Source organism: Epinephelus lanceolatus, chromosome 23 (assembly GCF_041903045.1).
Source record: "Epinephelus lanceolatus isolate andai-2023 chromosome 23, ASM4190304v1, whole genome shotgun sequence".
Taxonomy (NCBI): Eukaryota; Metazoa; Chordata; class Actinopteri; order Perciformes; family Serranidae; genus Epinephelus; species Epinephelus lanceolatus.
This window is the reverse complement of record NC_135756.1, coordinates 13,633,874-13,660,571: the sequence shown is the minus strand read 5'-3', so window position 1 is coordinate 13,660,571 and position 26,698 is coordinate 13,633,874. Positions and strand designations below refer to the sequence as shown.

General features: G+C 42.0%; 1 protein-coding gene across 1 annotated transcript in view; it reads left to right on the top strand.

The window, feature by feature from the left end:
* Positions 1-26,698, top strand: part of snd1 (staphylococcal nuclease and tudor domain containing 1) — a 272,528-nt gene that overhangs the window by 194,328 nt on the left and 51,502 nt on the right. Inside the window, exon 18 of the mRNA XM_033614910.2 lies at positions 16,184-16,325. Within this exon, the coding sequence (XP_033470801.1) occupies positions 16,184-16,325 (142 nt within the window). The remainder of the gene's footprint in view (positions 1-16,183; positions 16,326-26,698) is intronic.

Here is a 26,698-nt window from a genome sequence, read left to right as displayed (position 1 = left end):
CCTGTTTCCATGGTAACACCATGCCCCCCTTCAGTTCATGTGCACATATCACCAATCTCTGTCAGGTGCATCAATTTTGTACTTTTTTAATCTGGCTGTCTGCAGGTCTTTAAAAAGTCTTTAAATGTCTGAAATTTAATATAAAGGGCCTTAAAAGTAATTCAATTGTATTAATTTTGAAATTTTGAGGCCTTTTTTTGGACACGCATTTTATCTAATTTCATTAATCTTTTTCTTTTTTGCCAAAATGAGTCAGAGTCCTCAGGGTGTTTTTTTTTACTTCATACTTGCACTTAACTGTTGGCAAAATGTAGATGAACCTTACTCAATCTGATGTTCCTACATATAACCTACCTCTGCACGGGACCACATATAAACTACATAGCTTTACACTTCTGGAATAAGAAGAGAAAAGTGATGCACCGAATTACTGGCCAAACATGTTGGCCACCATCAGGCTATTGGCAAATACGATGGGCAGTGTTTTTCTGTTATGTCAAATCAATTTGCCGCAGGCTTAAGAGCAGGGCTCAAAGCTAGCATCATCTGGTTATCTTGGGGACGATAGAAAAAGTATTTGGGACGAACCGAGATCTTCGCTGGGATGTTGTTGGGAGGAAAGGATGCAGTTAACTCACCGCTGACTATTGTTTCCCTGATAATGGTACATTATGAACAACAAAGCCTTGTTGAAAATGGCAGGCGGAGAGCTACTTAACATTAGCTATCAGCAGTGGTAGCTGGTCAAAGTTTCTCTATCACTTTGTTTACCCTTAACCACCAAGGGTAGCGCTACACACTAACAGGATGGAAACACTGTTCGACGGGAGAAAACATTTCAATACAACACGGGAATGCTAACACGCTGTTTGTTGTTGTTGCGTTATTGTATTGTACCGACATTCTTCTGTTGCTTGTAGCTTTGCATGGCTTCTGTTCTATCTTGAGAGTATCTGTTTGCTGTAGCTAATGCTGTCTTTATGGCTTTACGCTATCCGTTGAAAATTAGCTAGCTAGCTAACACAGGCACATTTACAGAAATGTCAATTAATGTGCGTTGTCCTTATAGATGATGAAAATGAAATGTTGACGGAGGTTGCATTGAGTTACATTATGATGCGTTTATACTCCCTTCATTAAAAACAAGTATTAGGCGAAAGTAAATGATAACATTCTCATGATGTGTTCAAATGTAGTCTTGTAAAATGTAGTTTTCAGTGAGAAACTTGGATAAATACAGCTGTTTGAAGGAGAAACTTTTAGTTTTCATGTTATAAAAAAGATGGAAGAGAATTATGCTGTTTATATATAGTCAAAAGGTTTTTGAAGCAGTTATTTAAAAATGTTTTTCATGTAAAAGAAGGTCATTTTAACGTTTGTTTCATTGATTTGTATGGTTGAATTTGCGCTCATTCAGAGGCAGTGTAATGACTAACTTTAAAATCCTTTGGTTTATTTTTTTTTAGTGAAAGTTTCTTTGTTTCCCTGGCACAAACACAATAAAAACTAAATAAATTACCAATACAAAAACATCAGTATTGACCCACAGTTTTATGTGGTGCATCCTGAGAATAAGATTTTCTATTTCTTAAAAGCAGTCTTAAATTTGGTCAAAACTTACATTGAAAAGGTCTTAAAAAGTATTTAATTTAAGTGTCTGATCTCTGTAGACACCCTGTTTTATGTTTTAAGTATATGTCTTTATATCTGCATTTCATGTCTGTTGTCTTTTACTAGCTTTTGTCTTTAGTGTGAAACATTTTGTGACATCTGCTCTTGAAATGTGCATGTCTTATAAACAAACACACTTCCTTACGTACGTCAGCGACCTGCTCCCACCTCCCCGACCAACATCACCAAACACACACACGTCTAAGTGGATCAATTTGTGCCAATTTAAAAAGTGTAACAAGTTACCACCACTGTAGCCTCAGGTCGTTTCCAAGCCCCTGACTGTCGAGCGTGTGTCCGTGCATGTGTATGTGTGTCAGCGTAAGGGGGGGTCATATTAGCCGTGTAAGCCGGGGTTGAGTAGCCCCGCCGCCTGCCTGCCGCCTCTGTGATGGCAGAACATCTGTTGGCTGTGATATGAAGCTCGGGAGTATCTCTTTCTCTCTCCTTCTCCCTCTCGCCTCCGCCAGCTCTCCCGTTTCTGTTATGAATTCCCCAGCTGCTCGGCTCCCTCCCTTCACCTAAAAACCCTGTCCCGCGCCACCTGTGCAGTTTTAATGCATAATTTATCTGCTAAGTAACCACATCCGAGAGACTCATCCCTCCATCCCTCTCCCGCTTTTTCCCTCTCTCCCCCTCAGTGATTGGCTCGGGATGTGAAAGTGGACACCTAGTTTCTAATATTCTTATTTAAGCAGATTAGGATTGATTGGGTTCCAGTGGTGGGCAGTGTATCCAAGAGTTGAAATCCACAGCAGTCTGTGTAGCCTCAGCTTGAACCTAGATCTTAGCACAGTATCTCTTTGAGGTGTGTGATGCATTTTTAGTGTATCGAGCCCTCGGATTAGATACAGTTCTTTTGTATGGATTCACTGTATCTTTAGCTGCCAGTGCAGTCAGAAACGTTGCCTACAATGACAATATAAAAGTTAAAATCCACCGATGACTTTTTTCTTTTGAAGTCTTCCAGAATCTTCTAGAATACTCTAACTTCCTGTTTTAATATTGAAGGTTTTGTTCACATTTCAAACAAATGTGGCCCAAATCTGATTATTTTTGCTCTCATGTGACACAGAGCTGAGTAGTGATGACACAGAAATACAATTTTTCTTTCAATCTGATCCAGGCCATTTTCATCTGCCCACACAACCACTTTCAGAATGATCATATCGTAATTCATGCATGTGTTCCCCGTACATCCTTGGCTTTTCCACACTGTACTTCACTGTGCAGGAGATGACTCTTCCTGTTTTAGAAGAGATTTTGAGATTTTACCGATAACTTTTAAGGCAGTTTTTATCTCCGACCTCTCAGTGCTGTACCCACCAGGATGTACTTTAAGGTTCTCGGGCAGAGGTCTTTTGTCTGTTCCAGAGGCCCGGCTGAAAACTAAAGGGAACAGAGCGTTTGCTTTCAGAGCCCCAAGGCTCTGGAACAATCTGCCCAAGGAAGTCAGATCGGCCGAGTCAGTGATCTCTTTAAAGTAGTTGTAGTAGTAGTAGTTTTTCAAAACATACTTTTATCAGAGAGCCTCTCCTGATTTTGCTTGTGTTTAAAGTTCATTGAAACTGTCTTTAAGTTGGTGTTTTTATGTCTTGTTGACATGTAAAGCACTTTGTAACTCTGTTTTGAAAAGCGCTTTATAATTGAAGATTATTATGACTCAACATATAATGTCGGAACAGGCTGTTGGACTACAGAATTCCGCCGCAATAGTACCACTGCTGCAGTAAGTTGCCAGCCAGTACTCTTTTGACGAGGACAGCTTGCCTACATGCCGTGACAGTACTGTTATGAGGCATTATTAAAATGTAGCCCTGGACATCCCAAGGCTTGGAAGAACTGTTCCTAGGTGAAACCTTCTAGGCCGTGGCCTCACCTTTCCTGACTCCTCTTCAACACCCAAACCTATCTCCTCACCGAACTACCAGCAATAGCTGCTCATAAAGCTAGTGGACCAAAGGCCATTTGTATGACAGCCTGTTATCCAACAAGGAGCAGACCAATAAACCATATAACCAATATTTTGACGTCTCCGTTGGCAGGCAGTCAAATACAGGATTGATTTACAGATTTTATTTTTATCTGTCAAAGCCTGACTGGAAGCGCTGTCTCATCCTCCGACATGACAGTTTTTATGTTTAGTTGTCTCATTCTTTCTTGCTGTGTCATACAGATGTTGCAAAGTGCTGTTCGGATTCAGCACTGGTATGTTTGTACAGGTAGAAGTCATTATAAAAGAAATACTCGCCTTAGGAGTTCTTTGTGTGCCTGATGTGTTCGACCAGTTGCTTCCCCGAAGATGATATGCTGGTGTTGTGTGATTTTAGTTTTTTACAGCTTGTCAGATAGACCTATGTGCAACTGACATTTTATGTCACCGTGTCCACGTGTGTGGCCTTGCAGGCCCGTAAGCAGGCATACTGTATTACCCCACCGTGGCAGGAACAATGCCGCCACCACATCATATCTCAACGTGGACCAATTCTTCCCAAGGCCACAGGCATGCCTCTCTGCACATACATGTTTGTGTGTGCTTGTGTGTTTTATGATGCAAGGCTGCCATGCATTTTGTCTGAATATGAGAACAACAGGGAAGGAATGATATAGAAGGTTGCATACACAGTCCTCCCCTTCCTGTAAATCAGCTCTCCTCCCACTACCACGGCCACCACTCTTACTTATCCTACCACGACAAGGTGAGCCATCAGGGTTAATGTGCTAACAACCCCTCTTAACCTTGGAGGCTGGCCTTTTCAGGGCCAGGCGGTTGCGTTGGGTTAATATCTTTTCTCTCTACTGTACAACAGCGATTGGGCCACGCTGCCACCTGTCACTCAACTCGCTGTCCAATCAAGATCAATAATGACAACAGGTCTGGTGTCCCATACACTGTGATCAGTGTACCTCAAACGAACTCTCAAACAGTCGATGACTCAAAAGCGGGGGACGCTAGTAGCCCGCCTGTCAGTCAGTCAGGCTGTGTGGTACCTTTATCAGCTTCAAAGATTTACCTGACTTCAACATCAGTAGCTAACAGTGAGTCATATTGGTTTGAATGGTCGGAGTTGAAAAGGGAACATTGCACTTATCAGCAAAGAGGAGAAAAGACAGCTTCTTTTTCATCACTTTGATCGACATTTATTCTTTTGAAATAGCCACATGGAGAATATTTTTTATGATTTTATTTATTTTGTAGAGGGTGTTTTTCTTTTTTCCCATGGATAGTCCACACTAAACATCACATTTAGTAAACGATATCAGCACCACGTGTATTTATAAAAAGAACCAATCATCAGGCAGTAACCTTTTACCTGTTTATCCAGGGGAGCGTGTAAATATTAATAATTGATAACAAAAATAACAAGCTGCTGCATCTGCTGCATTTTTTAATATGTTTTACTGATTCCACAAGAAGAAAAAGGTACAACACATTTAATAGGGCTGCCCCAAACTAAGAATTTTCCTAGTCGACCAATTTAAAGCCATTGGTCGGCTAGTCGCCCGCATGTTTATGATATTAATTTAATTATTAAATGATATATTTTGGGCGGGGCAACACAATGGTTTGAGTTGAAGGTGTGAGAAGGAATAGTATCAGTAACATTGTTAACACTGTGCTACGTTACAGAGAAATACAAAACCGTACTAATGAACCAGTTACCATGAAGTTAGATATTGTTATAAACAAATTTTGAAAAGTACATAATATGTATGCTTCCACTGTACACGCAGTAGACAGACTTGATAAATCCTGGTGTTAAGAAAAGGCACGGTAATCATAGCAGCTTTGATATGGCAGATTGCACCTCTGTGAAGCAATTGTCCGTCTTGTTGATCATTCTCCGCCTCTAATGGCTTAGTCAATACAGACCACCATCATCGAGCAAGAGGAAATCCCGGGTCGTCCACCTCTCTGCCACACCAACCTGTCCCACCCATGAACGTGACCCCAATGCAGATTTCTATCGAGCTCTTTTTCACTTTGTATGCCAGTCAAATTCTTTTCTAGAGCTTGTTGTTATTTACAGGGATAACGTTTGTTCATAATATCATGGAGGGAACACCCTGAATACTCCAATAGAACATAAATGCAGTTATAAAGCATCACAGTATCGACTGTGAGTGTTTGAGTACACTGAGTACCAGCAGGATTGGATTTAGAGCAAAAAGAGTTCAGGCAGTGTTTAACTTTTCATTTGAATATGCATCCTTTACTGACTTCCCAATGCTCCCCTTTGATATCTCCTCTTGTTGTATTGTTGTGTGAGTGAAATTCACCCAGCTAGCATCCAAACAGGATAAAATTAAACGTGTTCCCTACCCGGTCTTATGTGTAGCTTTAAGCACTTTGATGTGAGCTTCTAAAAAAAGGCTACAAGTGAACACTGAGAGACCGAAAGAGAAAAACGTGCCCTCGATTGAATTAATTAACCATTCTCTCTAAAGGGGATTCATCAGGGATATAATAGGGGCTAAATTGATTTACAAAGTGCGCTCTTATGACTAACATGCTCCTATTGATTTCAGATGTTCTCCAAGTGTGATTGGATAATGAATTAACAATGGAACTGTGATAAGTTCCCATGCAAGGAGAGAGACCACTTATTATCTTGTTCATATTACTCCATATTACTGCTGGTTTGTGACAGCTGCATTGTTTTAGAACCACATGGGTTTCTCCCATTTTGCGATGGCTTAGCAGCTTTGTCCACTGAGGTGTGTTTCCAAGGGTCACAGTCCCTGACCCTTGGACTGGTGAACGCAGCAGCATGCAGAATACAGGGTATGTACCGTAGATTGACACATGTAATGTGGATCCAAGGTCACAAGCACGAGTCCCACCCGAACACTTTAAGCTGAACAGCATTGACAACAAACACTGAGGTTAGCACAAAAGCAGATTGGTGTGTGAGTCAGTCACGCCATGTTGAGCGCATATGAAACGCCAGAGCTGGAAGACCAGCTTGTAAATTTCTTGTCAGTTAAAACCGATATGGGCAGTGTGTTGGCATTGCTTCGCTGTCGTAGGGTCTGTGAATGAAAACACGTCCAATATGCTAACGCACATTCGACATCATCACCCAGATGTGCTGATCTCAGGGATGATAAATGTTTAGGTGCTTTGAATGTACAAGTATTTTTTAATCGTTTTTAATCATAGACATTTAGCTAAAATGGACCTACATAATGTAAAGCTAGTTAAACAGAACACTCGTCACAGTAGCCTAATTATGTCACTTGAGAAAAGGGCAAATGCCAAGCCCACTGAAAATTACAGAAGTTGAGCTGAAATGATCTTGTGACAGTCTTTGTTTTACCTGTAGAAGTTGTGAAATCATTTTTTTAGACATTTTATCTGCCCAAACAGCAGTTGCTACGGCTGTAAAAAGCAAAAACCACATTCACTGTGACTAGCCATGATGGAGTACAATGTACTTTATACAATTTTGGACCTGGCTCTGCACTCTCCTGACAGTTTTTGTTTTCCTTGAAAGGTCTAGTGAAATGGTTGTCAACTGGTGGGTCACAGGTGCTTGCAAACTTCTCAACTTTGTAAAACACACACACTGTTTTGAAGTGCAGTAAATTTCAGGCACAGAGCTTTCATTTTGAAGTGCCATTTCCTGTTAACGACAAGTTGACGACATGGTGCTAACACAAGTATGATGCCGAATGTATTAAACTGTGTGGACCTTGAACTCATGACTAAGAAGAAATCTGGACCCCGTGGCTGGACCATTTGGGAACCACTTGTCTAGTGTGTAGGATTTAGTGGCACTGAGCAGTGAGATTGCAGATCTGAATCTTCTCCAGTGTGCCAAGTGTGTAGGAAACTGCGCTGGCTGACATAAAATTGTGAATGTCCCTATCTAGAGCCGATGTTGGCTTTGTCCGTTACTACTAAAGAAACAAAATGGTAGACTCCATTGAAGAGGACCTGCTCTGTATGTAGATATAAACAGCTCATTCTAAGATACTGAAAACACTATTCTTATTTTCAGGTGATTATACACTAATGAAAACATAGTAATAAATACTGTATTCTATTTCTGCCAATATATCTATATCCCACTAAATCGTTCGTACTGGTCCTTTAAGGAAACTGCTGTCTCCCTTACATTACGTCTATAGCAGTAAGATGACAATAATTCCAGGGGGAGTTTGCCCCTTTGTCTTTATGACAAATTGGCTGTAAATCCACATTTTCAAGCTGATGATACATATTTTAAAAAAAAAAAAAAAGTCTTCCTGGGCAGTATGCCGCCATTCCCTGCAGGGGGTTCACATCTTTGTCACATTTTCCCACCCCCTAATGAGTTTGCACCCCTGCATATATGTGAGCATATAGTGAAGTGATGACAGTTTAATTAGGAATTGTGAAGACAGACTGTATTTAGATTATTGCTCATAAATGTTCTTTTCAAGTGGCGCTGTCTTCTGAGTATGCCAGATTAATTATAAACTGGATGTAACATGATCTGAATTTTATAGAAGAGTATGATTTACTCAAATTATAGCAAGTTTTATAGATTCAGATTTGAGTCTTGTTTTCACTTTTGTATAAATGTTCTTTTGTTACAGTTAGAGGTTTAAACCAAAGCCTTTATGTCTCTTTATGATATAGATTTGCCTGCTAATGAAGTGCACTGTATGTACTTTAGTTAGCAGTGGTGATTTTTGTATCAACAGACCAAAAACACACACACACACACACTACTAGAATTGACACGCTGCCACCTTTAATCAGTGTTCAAACCAGCCCTCACCCCCTTGTTCTGGCACTATGTGTGTGTTCAGTCATCCATCTGTCTGTGTATTCACCCACCTGTGCTTGTATGTGTGAATCTACTGTATGAATGTAGCACAGTTTGCTTAGTCTTGGTAAGCCGCCGCGCTCTTCATCAAATTATAAATATTCAGACAAATCAGCGCTAAGCTAATCAGCAGCCCACTCTCCAGCGCTGAGCTGCACTTGTCAAAGAGCTACTCTTCCATCAGCGAGGTATCTGGCGTGCCAGGCTGGGAAATAAAGACCCACCACCAGTGAATTGCTGTAACGATTTGGCTCTAACCATTCTTCCGTTTTTTGTTGGGTTTTTTTTATTCTTCAGGGCGCGAGGCACTTTGCATCCAAGCTACAGTGGCTGGTATCTTAGTCATATTTTTTATGACAGGAAAATATTTTTCAATTGTGCACAGATCATTTTTTTACTGTCGTGTTGAATCAGATGAGAAAGCAGTGAGATTACTGAGGTGTAGCGAGATAAAGGAGGCAGGGAAACAGAAGGGGAAGAGAATAAAAGGTAGGAGAAAATGGATTTGTAAAATGGAAATGGGAATGGGGCTAATCCTCACCACACATGCTCGAACACTTCTTTCATGTGGTTCCGATAGTCACCATGTGAAGCAATGGAGCAGCATTGCCCCATCATCACGTTACCCCACTGGACTCAGTTGGGTGTAAGTGTGTTTTGTCATTCAGGACTTGTGAAGGTCAGCCTAACCTGCCATCTCTCTCAGCTCGGCCTCCATTATTAGGACTTGTTGTCCTTTCAGCCCGAGCTTAATAGCCTGCCGCGTTTTTCCCTTTTCCCATCTTTCTATTGCTCTGTTCTCTTCCCTCTCTCTCTCCCGCTCTCCCTCTCTCATTGTCTCTGGCAGCTCGGTGGCTCGAGCGTCTGGCTGCAGTTGCAGAGCAGCAGCAGAAGCAGCAGTCACATACCTGCATTCAAGTGGAACAAACAGGATGGTTGGCTGCTCACGGAAGGTCATTGGCCCTGGGCGCAGCTTGTGTGTGTGTGTGTGTGTGTGGGCGCATGCATGTATCTGTGCATTTATTTGTGCTTTAAAAAGAGACGGAGCTCTGAAGTGTTTCTGATAGAGCAAAATAAATAGGCAATAGGTGACCAACAATGTGGATGCTGACTGTGACTGCATGTCGTTTAGCTTATACACCGTTACAGAAATACTTCACCCACAAATTCAACATATTTATATAAAATAATAGTGTGACTCACGGGATGTAGACTGTGGCTATAAGCCTGCTATTAGCCAGTTATTTAGGTCGGCATTCTCCCTTCCTTCTGCTTTTGTGCGTTACTGTTTTCAAAACCCCCTTGGCTACAGGAGACAACAACAACCTGCAAGCTAAAAAAATTATACACTGAAAATGGCATGTTTTGATGATGACTCGGATCATGCAGTGAGGCATGCCTGCTTTGTTCTTTCACTAAATTGTTGTAGAGAACAACAGTGGATAAAACAACTTGTAAACACACCTTGGAAAAGCCCATACTCCGCCTCACTGGACTCAATGTTGATTTATTTTCTGACACAGCACACAATTTGCCAGATCTTTCTTAATGTCTCCAGTCAAGCAATACCTGAAAACGAGCGTTTCTGCTCCAGGGGTCTGACTTTGGTCCATACAGACTTCCTGCCAGATCAGCAAACTTTATGTTGCTACTGTCAACGGAGCTGCTCTTCTTCTGAAGTTGTTATTGAGGAATGACTTGTATGACTTGGGATCAATCTGCAGCCTTGCAGGATATTTATTGAAGACACAGCTTAAAATACTGCAACACTGAGACAGCCCCGTAGAGCAGCTCACCAAACATTCTTATACTCCCCCTCAAATAAACATACCTAACTTTATGTGTGTATGTGGGTGGGTGTGATTTCTTGCCATTTCCCAGAACTTACACTTATTTTATCGTAACACTTGGTGTTTTACCACAACTTGTTCCTGCCAACAACATGTTTCCCATCACAATGTTTCACCATCACAATGTTTCACCATCACAATGTTCTCCAGGTCACCTTGTTCTAAGACAGAGTGAGACCATTCAGGGTTGCTCAGTTTTAGTAAACATGTTTTGCTGCTAACTTGACCTAAGGGGTCAAGTATTTTAAGGTCTTTTCACCACTACACTGTAAAACCATAAATCATGAAATCAAGTAAGATTTTAGATTTTAGAAGACAAACTCACACTGACAGTGGAACAGCTAGACTCTGCCGTTAAACCTGTTACTAACCTCTTGGCAACGATAGCCGTGTGATACCTACAGTTAGCCCTGTGTAGATAGGTCTAGCTATGCGAAACTAATCCATTACTCACCCTGTGTTACCTTGAATTCATATAGAAAATTTAGTTTACCGAGCATACGACTACATAAATAAGACTTGGATTATACTACACAAGTTGTGTGAGAGTTTGCAAACAGATGTTCTGATACAGTTTTGCTGTTGTCAAATGTGGATGCCCTTTTACTTCAGTCATAAAGAATGTTCACCATTTTTGGATTCTTCGTTTACCGTGCAGGCAAATACCAGTTTACTTTACGAATTCAACATAACACAGGGTGAGTAACTGATATACAAATGGTCATTTTGTGGCTAAAGTATTCCTTTGACTTTGAGCAACCACATCTTGTTTACACAAAGGTTTCGTGGAGACATTTTCAGCTCAGGTGTACACAACATGCCTCTTATGGCATGCCTATAAAAGAGTGTTTTTCATGCTTGTATTATGAATAGTTCAGGCCGCATGACAGCTCATGTTTCACTTGCACTGTATAAACGCTACCCAAAGGAGACTGGAGCTACTGCTGCTGCTTTACTAAGGTGCCACTCACGCTTTGCCTCCTGTGTAGACACCTTATTTTCACCCCAGTTTACACATGCAGCTACAAAGGGAGTAGGAGAATCAACAGGATGTCATTTTCTGTGGAAACCTGCTAGACAAGGAGGGAGTCTAGTTGTGTTTATAGAGTTCATAGAGAACTTAAAATAAGAAGGCAGGTTTTTCTATTGGTCTTTGTACCTGTCTCTCTTCACTGTGACATCCACTCTCGACACAAAGTCAGGGGTCAACAGGAAGCCTCGTGGCTGTGCTCGGTGTCCAATCCCGCCATAAGCCCACCCACTTGCCACCACCCTAAAGGTGCCACGGTGACGGCCACCAGTCTAATCAAAGGCGACACTTTAATCTTTGTCATCCTTAATTGGCGCTGCAGGTTTGATTAAAAGCCAAGCCATGTCAGCTTGATCGCACTGTGGGAAGCATTTTTACATTCCTGCATTTGTGACTGTGCATATAATGTGTGCATGTGGCTGTACATAAGTGTGCTAATAATGCACATGCCTGTCTAATGCCGCACAGGAAAAAAAATCCTGGTTGATCTCAGGGTTTACGAAGCGTGGCTGCGTTTTCAGTCTTCATTAACCTTGCTCGCCCTCAATCCCCAGAATTTCTACCTGTTTTTTCCCTCCTTCGTTCCCTCCTATTTCCTTCTCTTCTTCAGCTCTGTTCTTTTTTCTGCAGCATTTGTGGGATGAATAATTGAATGTAATTGGGTAGTGTGACCCTGCCTTGTGTCAGGAGCTCGGCAGGGCAGCAGCATTCAGTTCTTCTGTCACTCGTTTATGGGTAACAGTTGGAAGCATTTCTTCCCTGGCCGTGGCTATTGTTGTTTTTTTTTCTCCCCTCCAGATCTCATTGAATTTCGCTTACACACACACTCACACACAGTTCACTCCTAAGACTCTTGCCACTGTACATCACCACATCAATGAGGTAAAAGGATAATCTAAGCATGCAGAAGAGCCAGCATATTAAAAAAAAAAGGAAGCCGCGGATATGATTAACTAAGCCTTAACACTAGCGTAGCTCTGCAGATGAGCTAAGGCAGAGTGAAAAAAAATGACAACATTAAAACTAGCTAATCTAATTAGCTCGATGATACCATGCAGTTAAATAATTAGCCAGAACCTAATTGGCTAATATCAGTGCGCTGTTAAAAAATCTGTCTGCCTCTTTTCCCTCTCTTTCTGTAACCTTTAAAAGTAAACACTTCCCCAATAGCCTGCAGAAACGAACGGTAACAAGCTGTGCTGCTGCTGCTGCTGCACAAGAAGTTGGGCGCTTGGTTGCACTTTTTGACTTCTGAGATCCCCACCCATCTTTACTCCCAGTCTCCTCCTGTAGACCTCCTTCACTCCCCCCCCCTTTTCCTTCTCCTGCGTTTCATCTGCAGGGAGTTGATTAGCTCGCTTTCATCCTGACCATCCTGTGTTGGTGCACGTGCTAAATACAATTACTGTACTTGAAGATGTGTACAAACACCCTGTATTCAGTCTTGACAACCACCCACTCTTTTCTGCCGCATCCCTTACTCTTTCTGTAAACACACACGTGCACACAAATACACACACACATCTACTGACATCCGTGCAGTTTGATATGTGGCCCAAGGCAAAGCACTTCTCCCTAATGAGCCTTCTGCCCTCTGTTTCTCCTGGGGAGCCGAAAGAGAAGTAACCTTGATGCAGCATAGAAAGGATGTAGCCTGCTTTTACACACACAAATCGCTTTGTTTGTGAGGAGCCTCATTGACTACCTTATTTCCTAAACCTGTGATGTTATCGTCAACACTACACAGTTTACCCCAGCCCTGAATTAATTCTAATTTGAGTCTTAACCCAGGACTTAACTCTAAAACAACGCCTTAAAGACGTTTAAATTAGCCACAATGTCCTCATGTTTTAAAACAGCCATCAATCTAAAAGTCCAAATCTCAAATTTGTTCTGAAGAATAGGTGGAAGTGCAGGAACACACAGAAAGTGCGCCGATTGCGATTCTTTTGGCCGTTTCCAACTTGGAAGATTCCAATTTTCTATATTTCGAGGAACTGAAATTGACAGCATTCACAAACATTTTTGTAACTTTTCTTTAATGGAAATTCAATTGTATGTTTAAAAATAATAAAATATTGACTATTATTAATAGCGTTTAAATTTTCTCAAACTGCACCAGTTTACAGGACCTTCTGTCGCGCTCACTCAAGCAAATCTCAAAATGAAAAGGCTCAAGCTTCCTGGACAGAGCTTTTTTTGGACAAATAAAATCCAACTGAAACTATCTGCAGTGTATCCCACTTCATCTAATATATCTTACTTCCAAAAAAGAACCACTTCAGCAGATCTATACATTGTCAAACAAACTATTTATATATCAGAGAAGAATCCGAGAAATATTCTATACTGTGCATGCAGACCTACCTCAGAGAGTCAGCCTTTTTTAAAATCTAAAACTATTTATTTATTTATACAAGACTATTTATGAATCAGTATCTGTTGACAAGAATGGAAAGGTGTGTGTTCAGTTTATATTGGCTCCCACTTCTGCATGAACAGCGCCCTCGTGCCTGCCGCACACTCTGCACATGGCGCAAGAGGAGAGCAGAGGCCCTGTGCCGATCTTTGATTTTTCTGAGCAGCATGCATTGGAAAGAATTACAGTCCTTGATGGTCTGAAAAAGTGCCTAATTTTGTTGGAATTTAGAAATAAAGTTGCTAGGAGGATCTGCAAAGCCCCTTAGAAGGGGACTTGACATAGCTTTGGTGTTTGATGACCTGGGAATGAAAATGGGTTGCAGCAGCTGGGACAATAGTCAGTTACTGTCTGTGCTGCTGTGCGTGTAACATGAACCATTGTGCGGTGTGTGCATGTGAATTTGATCGGCATAAAATCGGCTACACCTGAGACTGATCTGCCGTTCACTAGTCATGACCGATCAAGCTGAAAATCGGCTGATATCTTGGTTCAATGAAGGACAAGTGCAGCTAAGCGTTGAGTTGAGTCCGGTGTGTCTGGTTCATGCCAAAAAAAGCACAGCATCGCCAACTACCCTCAATCACTGGAAATCATTTAAACAAGTGGGGGGCATGTTGAATGCTTTCCTGTGTTATTTCTGAATGTCTTGCTCCATAATTTTCTACTTCTACAATGTTCTGATTGTCACATTTTAACAGGAACATATTTTCAGTTATGAGCCAAAGCTGGTTTTTTATAGTTTCACTTTATCTTTGACAGAAACTGTAAATTTAGGGCAGCAACTAAAGCTTATAATTTAATGTTGATTTATCTATGGATTATTCTCTCCGATAATCAGCTAATCAGTTCGTCTATAAAATCTACAAGCTCCATGTGATGTCTTCATGTTGCTTGTTTTGTCCAATCAATGATCCAAAGCCCAAAGAAATTCAGTTTGCTATGATGTCCTTGTGAGACCCTGTGTCCTCATATGAGAACATCACATTTTGGGTTTACTTTGGGTGCACTTCATTCCACTTATCTTAGATCTGTTAACCTTGTTCATGGACACTTTTTTGTCCCATCTGGTGGCCCTGGTGGAGCTTCCTAAAAGCCGTAACATGGTTTCCATTGGTGAACATGCAGAAAGATCATTTGCACAATACACTAATCCATGTGAAAACAAGATGGCAGCCATCTCTGCCAAGTCAGTCTGCAGCTGATCCCGACACAAGTGGACAAGGTCCTAAACCTGATCACAGTTTATGGTTGAAACTTGTTTATCTAGGATTAATAATGTTTATAGTTTGTTATGGCAACAAATTTGACCAACTTTAACAACAGTAACAAGATAAGAAACTGTTAATGAGGGAGTACTTGTGTGAAGACATTGGGACTTTATTATTGTTGACAATGTTTATTTTTTTTAAACTTATCAGGTCCTACTGATCCTAAATAGCTGGGAGATATTAAAAATGCATACCAAACAGAAGTGCGGGTCTCAGGAGGATATATGACAAATAACAGCATCAAATCATTACATTGTGAAGCTTGAACCAGCAAATCTTTGGTATTACTGCTTGAAAATACCTCCAGCTGTTCTTTGATAGTCAAAATAATTACCAGTTACATATCTATCAATCAAGTAATCCATGAATCCATTGTTTTGGCTCTACATGCAGCCATCTTTTCAGTTTCTGCCGTGTCTTAAAATCCATTTTCGTCTTGGATGTAAGCTGATCATTTGGCTTCTTTTACCATGAGAATTATTCAGGTTCTGTTAATTTATAGAGTTGTTTATGACGGCTATGATTACTTTGAAATCATCTGTGGGGAATGTTAAATCAGTGGACTGATTTATTACTTCTCTATCATTAGTTATATGTCTGTTGATGAGACTGTCGCACAAGAGCTTTGCATTTATCTGCTGAGAATCTTTGCAGTGTCACGGTGGTTCAGAAAGCTGTGGTAGAAACAATAGACTGTGCCACATGCTGACGGCATCGTGGGTTTGAGTTTGGCTGGAGATAATGACAGCAAATATATTGGCTTGACGATGCTATAGTAATATGTAGCCATGACTGGTATCTTGTATTATTCTGCTGCTCTCACAAATGTGTGACCAAATCAGTCATTAGTGGAAAATGTGTGAATCACTGTTATGTCTCAAGTGGGTGGAAAAAGATATTCAAAACATTTAGTGACGGGACATATCAAGGGCATTCTCATCTTCCCATCATTAGTTTGAGTCATGTTCTGTGACACACAATCTACTGTCCTTATTGATGTGGTTTTCCCCTCTCATATTACACATAGAATAATATAAAATGCTCGAGCACCATGCTTGTGTTGCAAAGGTCAGGTTTTTGTTGCGGTCGCTGACCTGTCTGTGTCTCCTGTGTGTTTGTTGTAGATCTGGGCCAATTACGAGGAGAAGCCAGTCGAGGAAGTCGTGCATCAAACAGAGGAGAAGGAGCGAGTGGCCAACTACAGACCAGTGTACGTGACCGAAATCTGCGACACCCTGCACTTCTACGCCCAGGACGTCGAGACAGGTAGGACGAGATTGAAGTGTTTGTGTGCATGCAAGAACGACGGGCTCAAATACTGTATGTATTTGACACAGAATCCACGGGTAGATCAAATGCCAACTAGTGAAAGTTGAAGTTTCTGTGTGAACATGTTGTATTACTCCACTCTACAATGACTGTTTCATCACCCCGTACAATCCTACACAAATACCCACGATCTCGAGGTGCAGGCAAGGGCTCTCTCTTACTTTTTATTTCCTTTTAACAGCACACTGACTTTATGAATGACAATTATCTCTACCACTCTGACATTCACCTCATCCCTTGCCGCAGCATCCCTCCCACCAGCGGAGACAAAACAAAGGACGTCCTACTTGTTATTACTACTGAATGACAGGAATAAATCACACCATCCCTTCTTGTCACCGCTGACAGGGGGAGGAAAGGAGAGAAAAGTTCGGAGATGGGAAAACTAACAATCCCTAGTATTCCCGCATGAATGCTCCCTCTGACAAGCTCTGTTTGCATCTGTATATGTGTGAGTGTGTGTGCGCACATGACATAATACCTACCTCTATTCTGTTTTGTTCCGGGTAATGGCCCGTCTTTTAGGTAGTATACTTAATGGGCCATCCTCTGCAATATCAAAATCAAGGTGTGTGCGAATGTATACATATGTACAGTGTTGAATTACAAGCAAATACACACTGCAGTTTGTTGTTAGTAAGCTGTCCGAGGTAGCAACAGTAACTAAGTGCAGACAGAGCTCGTGCTCAGGCTGCTATTCACTGAGCAGAGCTATTATTGCCATCGCAGTCAATATTTTAAGAGCCACATAATGAAAGAATTGAATTTTCTTTTAAGAGATTTTCAGAGCAGTGTTTGGGGGAAACGTGGCCAAACAACATGTGTCTCAGCCCTCTCTGAATCATCATTACAATCCTTGAAGGAGTTTTGGGATTTGAACCAACTTGTCCTTGACACCTTGGATTTTGCGACATAATCATTGTGACAATTACACCAAAACCTGCGCTCACAAACTAGCTGGAGCAGATCTGAAGCCTGCATGCCAATCACTATCCCTTCATCGTCTGCCAGTTTGTGTGTGGGAGCGGTACAGGATGCGGAGGTCTTCCTCTCACAGCCGGCCCCCCCACATCTGGCTCCACTGGCAGTCGACTGTCAGAGGCCATGAAATTGACTTTGGCCACCTCTCACTTTGCCTCACTGCCGTAATTAATTAATTTGCCTTCATTTACTGCCAATCTAAGCCTAATCATCACTCACACCATAATAATCCAATCATATATGAGTGCGGGAAGCATTTGGCCCTCAGTTGTTCTTTTGAAACCCCTCCCTCATACCTTTCTTTGCTCCAGGTAAGTATGCACAAACAATCTGTTATTCATCTTCTTGCCCGGAGCTGTGGATTCAAATCTAAAGCCTTTACACCTCCTCGGGCTACTTTGGCTTCACTCCCCTGCAAGTCAGGAGAGATGTGCAAGGTTTTATCCCTGATCAAGGCCCTGTGTCACTGGGAAGAGGCTGAAATGAGCAGTACATGGCACATGTTAACCTAAGGCCAAATTCTGCCACCTTTTTGTGGATATCCCATCAGAGTTGATGTTGAATGTAGTCGATTGGAGCAATAAATTCCTCATTGTGTGCTATATTGACAGAGAAAGCAGTTTGCAGCTGCAAAATCTGTCGTCCCTCCAACATCCACTGCCATAATTTGATGTTACATTGACGTAGTTGGAAGGAGGAAGACCTAAAGGTTGGATTTTGCCTCTGGGTAGGCAGGGAGCATGTTCGGGATGCCGCTCAAAAACACAACGTCCTTGTTCTCTATGCATGTATTGCAAACTAGCTTCGTTTCCAACAGTGAAAATGGCATCCTAAAAAAAAGAGTGCTAGAGATTTTATGGACAGGGATACATTTTATAGTATATTTTGGCTGACGATATTCAGCTGTATCTATTCAAGCCAAAGTATACGGCCGAAGTAATGCAGCAGAGAGAAGCCGAGGCTGTGGCTGCTGTACAAGAAGGTATGGACAAACATGCTTACATGACTTGCAAACATGTCAAGTTTGTAAAAAAAAAAACACACTTTGTTTTTAAGTACAGTGAATTTCTGTGCCGTTTCCTGCTGTAGATTGAGTGACTAATGGACAGCTGCTTGACAGAGACAGCAAACTAGCTTGATGACATGGTCAAACACGAGTAGTAGAGTACTGCTGAATGTATTAAACTGTGTGGATCTTCAACTAATGACTAAAGAGAAATCTGGACCCTGTGGGTGGCCCAATTTGGAACCACTGATATAAACTGTAACAGGCGGTATATTTTATTTGCTTAGTGTTACCTGGTATCGATCCATGTAGCCTATGTAGACCTGTGTGTCCCTGACATGTAGCTGCCTCACCTGTGAGTCTTTGTTGATGTTGTGTGTATGGTATGGAGCGGGTAAAGCTGCAAATGAATTGCCCTTTCGGGACCAATAAAGTCTGAACTGAACTGACAACCAACACCAGCAGGGTCGGGAGGGCAGGTGACCATTGATTGAGTATTTTTGGCACCTAAAGCTATTGTAAGCTGTTTTGTTGAGTTGCCTCTTAGCAACATGCTCTGAGAAACAGAAGGTGGGCTTTTATTGTGAAAGACAGACACTGCCGGCATGGCTCTGCAAGTAGGAGAACCATCTACACAGAAGGCGGCAAAAATATCCCTTTAATGCCTTCAGTATCACTTACTGTGATCAGGGAAAATGAAAAGGTGAATGTGTTATAGAATATTTAAGGCAGTTGGAGTTTAGGGGCTTTTGGGAAACCTACAGTGCCTGAGCTACACATGAAAGAGAGTTTTATTGATTTTTTTTTTTTTTTGGCCATGTTTCTCATATATTCTTCATTTCTATAAGATTCCTGGGGAAACGGCAAGATGCAAAGCATTTACAACTTTCTCACAGGAGCGACCTAAGTGTTGCATTTAAAGAAATTGTACACAAACTGCATTTTTTATATTGCTGTTCTCAGTGTATTTTGACAGGAGAGCTGTGAGTTATTTAATCTTTTCTTATATAAAGGCTTGATTTTAGATGATCCAGCAATGCTGGGGCCTTTTATTTATTTATTTTTCCCTTTAATTGGCCCGTGTTCTTCCACCAAGAAGCTTACGTGCTAGTTAAAAAAAAATGTTACTCTCAGCAGGGAGGCAAAACCTGACCAGTCCTCACCCCTGCCTCCTTCTCCTCATCTCCCTCTGTATCACGTTGTTTGCCCCCTCCCCACCTCCCTCCGTCTCTTTTTACTCCCTCGGTCTCTTTCGTTTTCGCTGACGCTTCCTCAAAGCTACATTAAGTCATACCAGCCCCTTGAAGAGCACATCAAAGTGTTAGGGCCTGTAAAATCATATAAGCTGAGTGCTTTGCAATATCATTACATGTAACACCCCCCCACCCTCCCTCCCTTTCCCTCAATTTCTGACACGAAGGAATTTATGTACCCAGATAAGCTTGGAAGCAGCGTCTGAATTTCATAAATGCACTTGTGATTGCAAATGATGACAACACAACACTTCACATGAATGATAGAGCAGTTATAATGCGTGCCACAGTTCATGCTCCAAAATGTGACATAGAATTTTATCTGTGTGTTATGACTGCTTTTGTCCCTAGTGTGCTGCACTTTGACCATGCCAATTAACCTCTAACAAATCGTGGCTGTCAAGTAATTGATTCAGGACAAAAACAAATGCTCACACTTCACTAAAATTATACTCAGCAAAAGATGCAATACTCAGCAGAACACTGCGGTTAAACATATGGTAATACAGTGGCACTGTGTGACCTCTGTGGCACTCAAAACTCTGATATTGTTGAAATATTGTAGCATTCATGCAGCTCGAGAGGTCGAATGATCTCTTGGCATCCTTGTGTGTATGTTTGTGTGTGTGTGTGTGTGTGTGTATTAGCGCTCAAGTACAACCAAAGTGATGCATCTGATCAAAAATCGCCCTCTCAAGACTCACATTATGCTACAACTTTGATTGTTCACCACTACAACACCTACCTGTTTTCACCTCTCCTGTTTCAAATTTATCGACCAAGTCCAAATTGTTTTTGGCTACCACCACCAGCACTCCATTTGCCAGATGGAGCTAACACTTTAATTGAGTACTCCTTGACCATCCTTGAGGTATAACACACTTATGACATGGAGTGCAAGCCTAACTGGCTCTCCCCCTGGTCTTGTCAAACAAGCCTCATTGAAAGCAACTCAAATGAGAATATAAAACTATATTGATGGTACGTGTGAGTCCATTTACTTAACTTCAATAATCCACAGCTTTCATTGTGGGTGTAAAACTAATCATGAAAGGTGGCTGTATTTATAGAAACAAAAATGATTAAAATACAGCTGGGACTGCCAGAGAAAGTCATTTTTCTTCCCGCTGTTAAGCTCTCCTTTGTTTTAAACCGTCGCTTCAATAAGATAAGATGAACTTTATTGATTCGTTGTGGAAAATTAAAGTGTCAGCAGCAAAACGAGAACAGAAAGCAGTGAAATATTCCAGGTAGCAGGATAATACTAACAATAAGGAGCAGGAGGCAGAAACAAATGTTTTATAATATGAAGAGAAATAAATAAAATGTTTACCCCAGTGAAAATGGGATATGGTAAATTGGGTCAGGGTAGGGTTAGGCCAGTGTTGGGTAGTAATGTCTTACAAGTAATGCATTACAGTAAAAATATTACTTTTCCCTTTTTTTTTTTTTTTTTTTTTTTTTTAACTTTTTACCCTACAGGGACATTACCATTACCCCCCCCACAAGAGAAACGAGCCCAACACTGTGTTGGACCAATGTACAGATTTTTAAACTGATTTGATATTAAGCAAAACACTGAACCCAGGCCCCCAGGCAAGCAGCTTAGCCTTGCAGCAAATTTTTCCCAGTGGCCGTTCATGATATTGCAGCCCAGAAAGCATGTTCCCCATAGATCACTATTGTAAAAGAGACGTCTGTGAAACTATTGACAGGACACCTCAAACTGCAAACAAAATCGGTTATGACACTTTCTATCATGAATTGTTGAGCCAAGGTCGTTTTTTATTTGTAAAACTTTCCTCAAGCAGAGAACAGCAACGTCATCACAATGTAAAGTCTGTTAGGCGACTGAGAACTCATGGGTGGTGACAGCGGGAAAAATACAACTGTGCATATTCGGTGGGCTGCATACTGTGGAAGTTAACGTGGATGCTAGAAAATGTTATGCGCAGGCCAGCAACTCCATCGGCCTCCACTGGAGACGTAACTACTACTTAGGGTACTTGCTATTTTCCTACGTTCGTAAGGTTACTTTATAAACAGAAAACCCACATTTTATTTTGTGACGCTGACATACAATATCACCGATAGCAAGTATTCTAGCTTGTTACTATCGATGGTCATCTACCTCACTAGAAACTCTGAGTTCCCTGGCGATATCCCTCCAGCCAGCTGCCACCTCATTTAGGTTTATGTTGTGAAATAGAAAAGTATCAAATAGATGATCCCTCATTTCAACTTCATGAATCACCTGTTCCTCATCCAGTGCAACGCTTTCAGGTTCGGTTATATTCGGGGGCGGCAGTAGCTCAGTCCATAGGGACTTGGGCTGTTCGAGTGTCCTGTCCGGACCAAAAATGGAGCATGGACTGGTAGCTGGGGAGGTGCCAGTTCACCTCCTGGGCACTGCCAATGTGCCCTTGAGCAAGGCACCGAACCCCCCCCAACCGCTCAGGGTGCCTGTCCATGGGCAGCCCCCTCACTTTGACATCTCTCCACTTAGTGGTGTCTGACAAAAGTTCAGCTTCAAACAGCGCTCTGTGTCACTTGGAGACAGTTTTGGCACCTCTTTCGTCAGCTTCATATCCATATTGTTGCCATATTGGTGCAGCTTTAGTTCCTTGACAAATTCTACCATGTCTCTCGTCACCCCAAAAAACACATGAACCTTGTAGTAAACAAACAAAACATGCACCTCTCTTGCCCCTCCCACTTGCACTGACATTTGATCGCCTTCATGTTGCCACACCGGTCTCAGCTCGACCGTAAATTGGGCACGGCCTCTCAGACACTAGTGGTTCCTAAACAAGCTATTATACTATTATGTAAATCACATTGTCATATTGTTGTTACCAATGCAATACAAGTTGGGTTTAGCACAATGACACCGTCAGCACAGGTTGTTGATGCAAGCTACCTTTACATTTGCCAGATCATGTTATAATGACAAATGCTGGAAACTGACCCAGCTCTTGTCAGGTGTTGTGTTGAAAAGGGAGAAAAAAGCAGAAAAATAATGATGTAAGATGACCTTAAAATTGATAGAAGCATATACAGTTTGAAGCAGATGGCAGCAGATAATAGCAGTCCACTAGAGCAAGATACCAGATGTTGTAAATAGCATACAGTAAGTGGACAGTACATCTGTTACAGAGCAATAAAGAAGACAAAAGGCGAAAAACGAAGAGAAAAAAACATTATAAAAACAGTAGGGTTACGGCCATTATTATGTAAATGCCGTATCCGAACCATTAACCCTGTGGGAGTTTGGCTATCTACTAGGTCGGGATGTATTTATTCAGTTATTGTGGTCTGCTGAGGGCAGTGGTGATTGAGGTCTACACAGCTGTTTGTTGCACTTAAATGAGCATACATAGGCCCATGAAATAATGTGTTTCTAATCTTTATGCTGTTATCTTCTAAGTGATTCTCATATTTTGCGGAGGAAAATGCAGTTTGTAATGTGGTATATTCTCCGGGGTTCCTAAGCGCTCTGTCTTTTACCCCTTTTCCCATTTTAATTATTCACATTTAATTACTCTTAAGTGCCGCTTTTTTCCTTTTTTTCGTATATGGATATCTTAACACAAGCTCGATAAGTGATTAATTTCACGTTAGGAATGGTTTTTCCAAGTCACTGAGAAGCTTGAGGGATTGCACTCTTTAATCCTCAGTTTATTTTAAGGGTCTTTATCTATTGCTGTATGCATTTATCTCTCATTGTCTCACTTTCCTCACTGCACACATTCTCTTCCTCGTGCTGCTTTCTCTCCTTTCTCCTATTTTCCTTATATGTGTGTGTATATGTGTGTGTGTGTGTGTGTGTGTGTTGCTCTCTCCGGAGGCTATATGTAATTACTGTCAGAGGGGGACCTGCGTAGATCTGTGTGACCTTGGACACTAAAAGACAGAGGCCACTCCAGGCACAGGGGGAGTAAGTGACTCTATGCTGTACACTGTTGTTGCTTTGCCACTGTGCTGGAGAGTCCACAAAATTAAAAAACTTGCTAAATATAGCCCCGAATTCTTCATGGGTGCGTCGTCATAATAGCTGCAACCCGAGTACTGGATGCCACTTTTCAATTTAAGTTAATCAGGGACATAAAGCACAGAAGTTTTAGTTTCCCTGTGCCCCAGTTCCATCTTGCATACCAGTTTAAGGACATTCCAAATAGAGCTACAAGGATGAAGTGGATCGTCGGTGCAGGTAATGCAGTATCTCAGGGATTTGTTCACGAGTCGGGGTAGAACAGAGCTTGAGATGGATCGGCGGTTTGGTGCAGCTTCTGCAGTGATGTGGGGGCTGCGCTGCACCGTCGTGGTGAAGAGGGAGCTGAGCTGGAAGGTGAGGCTTTCGATTTACTGGTCCATCTACATCCCATCCCTCACCAATGGTCATGAGCTCTGGGTAGTGACCGAAAACTGAGGACGTGGATACAAGCTGCCAAAATGAGTTTTGTCCATGGGGTGGCTGGGCTCTGCCTTAGGGATAGGGTAAGAAGCTCGGACATCTGGAGGGAGCTCGGAGTAGAGCTGCTGCTCCTTCGCGTCAAAAGGGGTCAGTTGAGGTGGTTCGGGAATCTGATCAGGAATGCCTTCTGGGCGCCTCCCGTTAGAGTTCTGTTCTGGGCATGTCTCACTGGTAGGAGGCCCTTGGGCAGACCCAGAACACGCTGGAGGGATTACATGTCTCATCTTGCCTCGGAACACCTCGGGGTCCCCCGGGAGGAGCTGGAGAGCTTAGCTGGTGAGATGGATGTCTGGGGTCCTTTCTTTGGCCTGCTGCCCCCGCGACCCAGCCCCTTATAAGCAGATAAAAATGGATGGATGGATGGACAGACAGTTAACCATGGACTGTAAGGCACCATTATAACCAGGCTAGCAGCTACCATTACGGTTAGCTCTGGTCTGCTTGATCCATGCCTTTGCCATCCTAGGGAAACAAAACAACCTCCTGTCCAAACATGGTCATTTCTGGCAGTGAAAATCCAAGATGGCAGCGGTCAAAATTCCAAACTCAAGGCCTTAAAATGGACATCCACAAACCAGTGTGTGACGTCAGGGTGTCTACTTCCTTTATTTTTATACTGTCTATGGTTGCTATACTCTAGCATGCATGGGCTGTTTTTTATTACTAGGCAACATTCCTACAGGGTTGTCTTTGTCTAGCTAGCCACCTCCTCCTGATTTGGACCTGGCTCAGTTGTCAACTCTGTGGGACTGGATTTGCAAGGCCCGAGCCCCGCCCGACCAACACACATTTTCTGCCCACCTCAAGCCTCAGCTGCAGCACAGTTGGCGGTACATCCTGTCTGCTGCTTGTTTCCTGGCACCCATACAGACCCATAATGAGTAGAGTCGTTCCCCCCAACCAGGTGCCACTCCGTCCACATTATTCACACTTCTACCTTTTACACACAGCAGCTGTTCATCACCTAATGATGCTGGACCCAGCTACTGCTGGAGCAAGGCGGGCAGGGAGCTGTTCTCTCTCTGGCTGCACTTCAAACCAGGCCCCTCTCCGTCTTTTGAAATCGAATTCCATTACTTTGAAATGTTATGTTTCAATCTTATTTTGCCAAGTGAGAATTTTCACATTGGCTTATTTTCTTGTCCCATCTTTGTGTAGGTTTCCTCTTGAATATATGCTTTCCCACACAACGACATCTTCGGCCAGTGTGTCCTCCCCACAGTGATCTCACAGCGTCTTTTTTTCCAGGTCCAACTCTGTATCAAGCGGAGGCAAGTTGCCACAGTAACACTGGTATTCACAGTGTCGATTTCAATAAGAGGACATGAGAATTACTGTAGCATTTCATATTGATCAGGGTGAGTGGCCCGCTAATTGGATGTCATGTCAAAGCAGCCAAGTGATGATTACTTTATACAACAGAGCATAATAAAAAAAACATGGGTGCACATTTTGAATGGTAGGCAGCGCTGCCTGCAGTGTTTGCTTTTTTTTTCCCATTCTGGATGAAATATCTTCCTGTGGCAAGTCAGTCAGGGGTTGAGATAATTAACTCCTACACCAGAGCGTTATGAAACGACTTTTTTTCTTTTTTTTCAAAAGCATTGGAGAAAGTAATTTTTTTTCTTAATCATGCAAGGTCTTTGTTGAACAGTCTAATTAAAACAATGAAGTAAAGGAGCTAATTGTGAAATAAAACAAAAAAATGAACTCAGATTTTGTGAAATAGACAAAAGAAACTCAACAGTGTGCTAAATGTGACAATTGTATTGATGATTATGTTGAATAGTTTAACAGCCCCATCAAATTAGAGAAGAATGGCTTTAATTGTTATCCTCCTCTCTCGATGTACAAGCAATCATTTTAAATTTAAAACTGCTTGTCTGTAACACCATATTAGTTTAAATTTTAGATTCAGCCTGAATTAAATGTGTTGCCGTTTAAGTAATTAGAGCCCACGATACCATAACAAGCTGCAAAAAGAAAAGTACTTTTTTCTGTGAAGCATTTAACCAGATTGTGGCGCATGTATCTTTGTCTGTCTGTCTTTTATGCATCATGTTTTATTCAGCTGAAGGGTGTATGGCCTTGTTGCAGTGGCGTTCATATACCTACAGTGAACAATGTAACAAAGCAGGTGAATGAAAGTAGCAGTAGATGCAGCGGCTGTTTCACTTTCCCCGCTTTCTGCCATTGCAGCAGATGCAATATTTAGAGGTCAGACCCTGCCCACATGTTCTCCGCCCTCCCAAGGCATTCATTATTAAATCAGATACGCAACTTAGCTTCTAAAAAGGTCAGCTCACCTGTCAGTTTGAGGCAGGGCGCTTTTGATTTTCCCCCCGTCTTCATCCGTATTCTTCACTACCCCAGCGAGCATGATTCGCACTAATGTCAACTTCTGGGTCTATTACCTAAAGCTGAACGGCTGAATGACACTTCTCGCAGTGGTGAGCCACTTACAGGTCCAAATGGGGTTCTCTTCAAAATTGGCCAGGCTCGCACTCCCCGGTCCTCTTCCCCAAATGTTGCACAGGGCCATCTTATGAATATATTTGGACTCCTCACAATCAAAACAGGGCATTAGCTGTAGTCA